The following is an 8,534-nucleotide window of genomic DNA, read 5'->3' on the forward strand; positions in this document are numbered from 1 at the left end:
CGATTAGAAGTGTTCTCAGTGCCGCCCTGCGTTTCCTCGCCGCCCCACACCCTTCCCAGATCCCTCCCACCACACCCTGCACTACGGAGACGCCCACTCCCACACCAAACACCTGCAGCCCTCAGGAAGCGATGGGTTTACGGGCACCTTAGGGTTGAATGCGCCTGCCTGCCGGAACACCGCGCTAGCCCGGAGTCGCCCGAGAGCAAGAGCGGTGGGGTCCCTCTCCAGTTAACGGGTAGGCTGCGCAAGGGCAGGCGGTACGGTGCGGCAAACCTCGAACCTGGTGGCTGGCGGTGGGTCTTTTGCTCCCTGAAAGAATAACTTCTCCGTCTACCCCTCCCCTGATGTCTCCAGCCTCGGTGGTGGCTTGGACTGCGGAGAGCCCCCTGGCTCGCGAGCTGTAGCTGAAGAATGCCAAGGTGATGAGCCCAAGACGCCTCTCCTCTGGCCCAACCTGAGAGAGGGGCTCTTTTTAGGGTAAAAACTTCAAACTGTAGTTTTGGGGGCTAGAGACAACAAACTGTTCCGTAGAGGACTATGGCCACCGCTGATCCTCCTTGGCTTCCCTTCAAAGGAGGCTCGGGACTGAGCGCACCCCTCCTGTGTCTCCCAGATGCTTCTCCTCCTTGACTCTCCACTTTTCCTACCATCCCTTCTCTTTTCTTCCCTTCCTCCCCCAACCCATCGCTCTTTTAGGGATGGGGTGTAGTCTCCAGGTACTGCTGTGTATACCCATTGACTTGGATCCAAACACTCTGATTCCCTCAGTCCCCAAGTGCAGAGAGGTAGCAGTTGGTGGTAACTGTTGGAAGCAGAGGCCAGGTTTGGGTGCCGAGACCCTATGGCAGAGCGCAGCAAGAGCCGCGGTGAAGGAGGCCAGGCAACGCAGCCTTCATTCCGGAGCAAACTGGAGTCTCTGTTACCAGTTTCCAACATTTTTTGGTGGAGGTGTTTGGGGTGGGGTGGGAGAGGAGGGACTGGCTAGTCTGGGGGAGCAACAAAGAAACGGATTTTGGAGGGGGGAGAACGTGGACTTAGGGATGGACAGAGATACCTCACACAGAGCCCAGGGGATAGCAGGGACCACAACAGAGACAGAGGCACAGGGACAAAGAGAACTCGCCTGCCCATCAGACAAAGCCTGAGTTCTAGAGACCCTGAGACGGCACTGACCGTCCCCAGGAAGCGGGAGGTTTGGAACGGCAGCGTTGAGACAGAAGGAACCCCTAGGGCCTCGATGGGCCACGCTCCTGAGACTCGGGTCTCATTCTTCGACAGCATGGGTCAGGCCGACCCAGGAGACACCCGGAGCGCACAGACTGGCCCGGCCGCCTCGGTGCGTACTCAGAAGCCAACAGCGTCAGGCTTGTTCTGCGAACCGCGGGTCTCTTTTGGCCGGGCCCGGAAGGAGAGGCGCGTCTGGCTGGAGTTCAGTGGCACCGAAAGAGCACAGCGCGTTTGTCCAGCCCGGGCCACCTCGAGACGGAGCCATCGCCTGCACAGACTGAGACGGCCAAGCCAGGATGGCCTCGAAACTTTCCCCCACAGAGCCGTGGGTCAGAGCTTACTGTTACTGCGTGCGAACGAGACAGGGCTAGGGAGGGTGCTTGTCCCCAGAGCCCACCTTGGGGCAGGGGCGGGGCGGCGGCTTGGCCCGGACTCTCCCAGGAGCCAGCCTAATCGTTTCTGCGGAGAGCACGCTTTCTCGCAGAGGGTTACAGACGGTCTCTTCCAGCATTGCCGTTGCCGTTGCCGGACCAAATCTTTCAGTGCAAGTTTGGGTTAAAATGTATTCATTTTATTAAAATTGGGCGACCTAAAACCGCATCCCGCCTCCGCCTCACTGAAGGCGCAAGAGAATAGTTTTCAGATTAACTGAAGGTAAACATTTTCTAACACTAAAAAAACTGGTTGGGTCCACACTGGTGAGGTCCACCTGAACCCTACGGCGCGGCATAGTCGTGCTGTTCCTGCCCAGGCAGCGGCTCGAACACACTCACCTAGTGCGCGCTTCTCCTGCCTTTCGCTGCGCTAGCCCAGAACTGAAGCGCAGAAGGCGACGCGGGAGGCGGGTCGGATCTCCGGGTGCAGCGAATTTGCGATTTATCCGATGCCGGCGCCCGCGCCTGGGCCTCGGGAGGAATCTCTGATTTGGGGCCATACTGGACCCGAGTAGGTAGGGTGCGCAGTGCCCGAGACCTGTGTGGACGCCTAGTGCGGTGCGCTCCGGTCTTCCCGTCTGCGCTCCCAGAGTTCTCATCCGACAACCCTGGGTCCCCTGGCTGCGGCGTTTTCACTTTCCGCCACCGGCCTAACATGGCCTGGGACGTTCCCGCACACGGAGCTGCCGATTGGCATCCGCCCCACCACCCACCCATCCCCAGGGCTGGGCGCGGAGTTTCAAGGGGGACGATCAGCGAGGAATTCGCGGCTGAGTCCAAAGACGGGATTCGACGACCTGTACGTAGCTCTAGGGGAACCTGTCCTGGACTCCAGCGCACACTCAGCCTACGTCCTGGGTTGGCTTGGGTCGGGCCGGTTACATGGACTCTCAGCTGGGTCCGAGGTGTCGTCCAAGCCTTACCGCTGCACTCCCAGCAGTTCCGCGCGCCTTTGCACACAGTGGCCACTTGGGGTCGCACTTTATGCCTGTTTGAGCCTCTCCGCGACCGGCTGACGCCGGGGATCTGCTTAATCGTTACAAAACGTTCAAACAAAAACAGGACTGGTTCTCCAGCAGCCGAGAGCCACCCGGAGCATCGTCCTGGGCTGGTCTTAGCCCCTTGTCTCCGGAAGCTCAGGGTTCCGTGCATCTGGCTGGGGAAGGAGACTCAGCGCTTTTTGTCCGATCCTTTCCCTGCTCCCTTCAATGTACGCATTTGTGGGTGGGGTGAGCGCTGGGAGCGGCCGGGCCAGTTGGAGTCCGGTCTCAGGATTGGGCCAGCGCATCCTCCAGAAGGGGAACGGCGCTTAGTTGGCCCGTGGAGGGTGCCCTGAGGCTGAGTTGGATCTGAACATAACTCTTGGAGCCCCAACTCACCCCTCGACACACAAATCTGCGCAGCCCTGCAGCGACACGGGCATGCACGGCACACAGACGGCCCGCAGCCGCGCAGCACACTGAGCGTCCCCCACTGGGCGGCGGACGCTTGGGAACAAAGGGCCCGAGAGATGTTGTCCCGGTTCTGGTTCTGAGCCTCCTCGGGGGTGACACGGACAGGGGGTGGGGAAAGCAAAGGGGAAAGAGGGAGAAGAGCGCGCGCGAAGGGGAGGAAGCGGCTGCCTGGCCTGAGGGGGAAGGCGCATGGAAGGCGGGCGGGCGGGGGCCAAGACTCAGAGGGTATGGGGGGCTGGGCTCGGGCCGGCGGTCCGACTCCGCTCCTGCCCTCCGCTAGGCCTCCTCCCCAGCTCCCCGGCAGCTCAGGCCGCCAGTCAGCTGACGCGGGGGGCGGAGGAGCTGTCAGGAGCGCCCCGCCCTGCGCCGCGGGGCCGCGGGGGCCGTGCTGCTATTGGCCAGCGCGCTGGGCCGCCAGGTCCCCCGCGCTCCTGTGACATCAGGAAGGCGATAAAAGGCAACCGCGGCGCCGGATCCAGCACAGCTGCACCGCCGGGCTGCGAGCGGCTGCGATTGAGAACCCCAGAGCAAGAGAGCTCGAGACCGAGCGGCAGACGCTTGCCCTGCGCCTCCCCTCCGCACAGCTGCGCGCCCCTCTCGCTTCTCCGCCTCTCCCGGCTCGGCCTGGCCTTGGTGCGGCCACAGTCCCGAGCTCTGGGGCGGCGCAGGCAGCCTCGGTACTCTCCAGCGCGCCGCCGCGTCCCCAGACAAAGGCTTGGCCGGCGGCCCCGGCCCGCTGCGCCCTCGGCTCACAGCCTCCCCGGCTCGCCGCTCCTCGCCCCCGCTCTCGGCTCGGCGCGCCCCGGCCGGCTGCAAAGTTTCCCGGCGGCGGCTGCGCCTCGCGTTAGCGATGGCCGCGGAGCTGAGCATGGGGCCTGAGCTGCCCACCAGCCCGCTGGCCATGGAGTATGTCAACGACTTTGACCTGCTCAAGTTCGACGTAAAGAAGGAGCCGCTGGGGCGCCCGGAGCGTCCGGGCCGGCCCTGCACGCGCCTGCAGCCCGCCGGCTCGGTGTCGTCCACACCGCTCAGCACGCCATGTAGCTCGGTGCCCTCCTCGCCCAGTTTCAGCCCGACCGAACAGAAGACCCACCTGGAGGACCTGTACTGGATGGCGAGCAACTACCAGCAGATGAACCCCGAAGCGCTCAACCTGACGCCTGAGGACGCGGTGGAGGCGCTCATCAGCTCGCACTCAGTGCCACAGCCGTTGCAGAGCTTTGACGGCTTCCGCGGTGCGCACCACCACCATCACCACCACCACCCACACCCCCACCATGCCTACTCGGGCGCCGGCGTGACCCACGAAGAACTGGGTCCGCACGCGCACCCGCACCATCACCACCATCACCAAGCGTCGCCGCCGCCGTCCAATGCGGCTAGCCCCACGCAGCAGCTGCCCACCAGCCACCCCGGGCCTGGGCCGCACGCGGCGGCAGCGGCGACGGCGGCTGGCGGTAGCGGCAGCGTGGAGGACCGCTTCTCCGACGACCAGCTAGTGTCCATGTCCGTGCGCGAGCTGAACCGCCACCTGCGGGGCTTCACCAAGGACGAGGTGATCCGCCTGAAGCAGAAGCGGCGGACCCTGAAGAACCGGGGCTACGCCCAGTCGTGCAGGTATAAACGCGTTCAGCAGAAACACCACCTGGAGAATGAGAAGACGCAGCTCATTCAGCAGGTGGAGCAGCTTAAGCAGGAGGTGTCCCGGCTGGCCCGCGAAAGAGACGCCTACAAGGTCAAGTGCGAGAAACTCGCCAACTCCGGCTTCAGGGAGGCGGGCTCCACCAGCGACAGCCCCTCCTCTCCCGAGTTCTTTCTGTGAGTCGTGGCCCGTCCCGGCCCCCGCCCTTGCCCCGGCCCGGACTCCCCGTCCCCTGTTCCCAGCCCCGGACTCCCCTGGACCCAGTCCCTGCCACAGCCCCAGCATTGACGTGTTTGACTTGAGGGAGAGGGAGGAAGGGCGCGCGGGACGCGGGCGACGGGAGGGCGCGCGGGCAGGCAAGGGACCTTGGCCAAGGCGAGAGCAGCGCGCACCAGCGCCGCCTCCTTGACTCGAGCGGAGCCAGAGACAGACGAGGGGGTGGGAAATCCCGGAGCAACTTTTCTTCTGGCTGGAGGGCGGCGAGGCTTAGTCCTGAGGAGTCGCCAAAGCCGTCTGGAGACTCCTGGCTTTCTGAACTTTGTGCGTTAAGCCGGGGCTGCTACCTCGCGGCCCGGAGCGCAGTCCAGCCCGGGAAGAGAGCAGCGAGGAGAGGAGAGGGACCCTGGCGTCCTGGCAGGCGCGAGGCGAGGCTGAGCGAAGGAAGGACAGACGGACCTGTCTGTCCAGGGTCCGGAGAACACTGGCTCTCAGCCCCGAAACGCGGGCCGCAGTTAGAACATTCTGCGCGCAAATATCATCAGTTTTATTGCCTGCTCCATTACATAGAAAAAATACGAAAATCTGCATTAAAAATATTAATCCTGCATGCTGGACATGTATGGTAATAATTTCTATTTTGTACCATTTTCTTGTTTAACTTTAGCATGTTCTTGATCATGGATCATAACCCCTTGTTTCTTTGAGTGAGAAGGGAACGCAGTTCGGAAACTCCAGCGGCTGCTTGCCGGGTTTCAGTCCCGGCTGTCGGCTTGTAAATACCCGCTTGCCAAACCGCTTAGAGAACGTGACAACAAGCTGAGTGTCTTTGTTTGGGTTATTATGGCATTTTTTTGTAAGTAAAAAAAAAAAAAATGTTCTGGGCCTTTTGCATCAGAAAACAACTTTGTACTGGGCACCTTTGGAAGTTACGTGTTTTCACTCCTTCCCCCTGCCCCCATTTGGTCCTCTTTTCCTTCCCGTTTTAGTTTTCAATTTTGTTGGTTTTGAGAGAAAGAGGACCGGGGCCCCAGATCAGGTCCCAGGGCAGGGCAGCTGCGGAGTTTTGAACCTGGAAGGACCAGGAACGTCCTTGCTCCCACCTCCTCTTTCGGCTACCTTGACACCCCTAACAAGAAAGGAAAGGAAAACAGGTCGTGTTTGCTTTTATCGCAATCAGAATCACCCCAGGGCCCCTTTGCAACTAATTGCTGGAGCTGCTATGCCCCCAGGGTGAGCGGCTTCACCAGCTCAGGACGCTGCCCAGTGGTGACCTGAACTTGCGTTGAACCAACCCCCACACTCAGAAAGTACCGGTAACCCAAACATTGGCAAGTAATTTTGCAACTTTCAAGTGTGTTCTTTAGACCAACATGTTATGTGTGTTTCTTTCCCTGCTTTTGAGATACCAGGCGAGTTATTGGTGGTGTTCCCCCCCCTCCCCTTCAGTTGTATAATAGTTATAGGGAAGAGCTGGGTGTTTTTCTTTGTTATTACATTTTTTCCCCCTGCAGGTCAGTAAAAGGATTTAAGTTGCACTGACAAAAATACCAAAATAAAAGCATATTTTTTAGTTCCCATTTGAAATTGCTGGCGCTGCTGGCCGGATGCATTTTGAGTTTGTATTAGTTGATAAATTAACAGTAATAACATGATTGTATGAACCGCATGGTGCTTGCAGTTTTAAATATTGTGGATATTCGTCCTGCATCAGAAACGAGCTTTGGTTTTTACGGATTCAACTATGTTGAAATCAAATTTGCTGCAACAGAAATTGTTTTTATTTCATGTAAAATAAGGGATCAATTTCAAACCCTGCTTATGATATGAAAATATTAAAACCTAGTCTATTGTAGTTTTCTTCAGACTGGTTTCTGTTTTTTGGTTATTAAAATGGTTTCATATTTTGCTTATTAAAACCATGGAAATGGTGTTTATTTAGAGGACTCTGCGTCCCCGTCCGCCTGACTTTGACTTTCTTCCCTTGCCTGTTCAAGAGTCATACCAGCTTTGGGGCCACTCTCAACACCTCTGGCCGATGGAGAAACAGACCAGTTTTGAGCAGATCTCTCCCTTAAGTGTGTGAGTGTGTGTGTACATGAACTTGAAACATGTTTTCTGCTTCTTACGCTAGGGGTGTGTGTGTGTGTGTGTGTGTGTGTGTGTGTGTGTGTAGACCTGGCCCCAGTCAGACGCCGGTCTGAAAGAGGGCAGAAGGCACTTTTGCAAGGCTTCCAGGTGTGGGCATCAGGGCTGGCCTGGCCTGCTAGCCTGCTAGCCTGCCCTCTCTGAAGTAGAGGTTGGCAGAGCCCAGGATGCTGGGAGCTGCCACCCTGATGGGGAAGCAGGGTCCTTCTGGCAGTCGGACTCTGCCGGCCTTGCCACTCTGGCCATCCTGCCTAGGCCGAATGTTCTCTACTTTGTCCTGCCCAGCGCATCGCATCTCCCTGGGACCAAATGAAGCTGCTCAGAACTAGAGTGTGTGCTCAGAGAGGAGGCCTCTCCCCCTTCCCCCCAGGGCTTGTGGGAGCAGATGGAATCCAGCACCAGGTGTTAAGACCCTTCGGACAGGAAGTCCCTCTGTGCCTAGGTGTATGAGCGAGGGAGTCAGGCCTGGGGCCCTCAGCCTCACAGAAGAGTACTGCGTGGCTGGGTCTGGAGTTCAGTGACTCCCCAGATTGGAGTCCCAGGGGGGTTGGAGCATCGTTCTGGTGCAGCAGCTCCAACAATGCCAACCAAAGCCTGGCAGTCCCAGAACCTTTCCTCTTCCAGACACTTAGAAGAGCAATGCCTGCCTAGGTGGCTCCAAACCGCACCCCACCCCCCAGCCTCCTGAGAACTCCGTCTATAACTCAGGATTGGCCTCAGACACCGCTGAGGGTCCGAGTAGGGCCCCTCCCCCCAAAGCCGAGAATAGTTCTCTGATTCCAAGGGATTTCTGGTCTCCTCGGACCCAGCATCTGCAGCCTGGGAGACTCAGTCTTTGAGCTGTGTGGCTGGTTCTTTGGCCTGGAGATCCCGAAGTGGACTTTCCGAACTCAAAGGGAGAGGGGCAGAGACCCAGGCAGCAGCACCCCAGCCAGGAAGTAAAGCTGGGAAGAGCCTCGATGAAGGAAGTGGGGAGAGAGGCAAAACTATCCAGGGACAGATTTTGGCCTAGGTCCCTGAAGGCCTGAGGGTGGTAGTCAGGTATGGCAAAGACAGACAGAGGTCCCCAAAAGTAAGAATGCAAAGAATACCAGCAGTAATTTACATTTATATGGCACCTTGGTGTTGTTCAGTAGGAGAGAAGTCAGAGATTCCAGTTTGAATTGAATTCCAAGTTTATTTCCTCAGCCCAAAGAGGTATCTGGCAGAGAAGGCTCTGGCTGTGATCTGGGGGGAGGAGGAGGCTGAGCCTGGCTGAAGGGTAACTGCCTGTGTGCCCACCAAGGAAGGCGCAAGCGGTTTGGTTAGTGGGTAATTGGGTGTGCAAGTGCACACGCACAGAACTTTATACGAATATGCTCCCAGGTACAAGTGCCTCCCCTTTGGCGCGAAAGAGGCATCGGGCTGGGG

General features: G+C 58.7%; 1 protein-coding gene across 1 annotated transcript; it reads left to right on the top strand.

Moving 5' to 3' along the window:
- The first annotated feature begins 3,614 nt into the window (after positions 1-3,614).
- MAFB (MAF bZIP transcription factor B) lies at positions 3,615-6,895 on the top strand. The gene has a single exon (XM_054573754.1). It carries the CDS (start codon positions 3,969-3,971, stop codon positions 4,938-4,940), a length of 972 nt encoding a protein of 323 aa, XP_054429729.1. The 5' UTR covers positions 3,615-3,968; the 3' UTR covers positions 4,941-6,895.
- Positions 6,896-8,534: the final 1,639 nt, after the last annotated feature.

The sequence above is a fragment of the Pteronotus mesoamericanus genome, unplaced genomic scaffold (genome assembly GCF_021234165.1).
Source record: "Pteronotus mesoamericanus isolate MK-2021 breed Mesoamerican mustached bat unplaced genomic scaffold, CSHL_Meso_final contig_25, whole genome shotgun sequence".
NCBI lineage: Eukaryota > Metazoa > Chordata > Mammalia > Chiroptera > Mormoopidae > Pteronotus > Pteronotus mesoamericanus.

Bases quoted from the DNA above. Each gene is read 5' to 3' on its own strand.
- MAFB (XM_054573754.1), top strand. From the start codon at position 3,969: ATGGCCGCGGAGCTGAGCATGGGGCCTGAGCTGCCCACCAGCCCGCTG.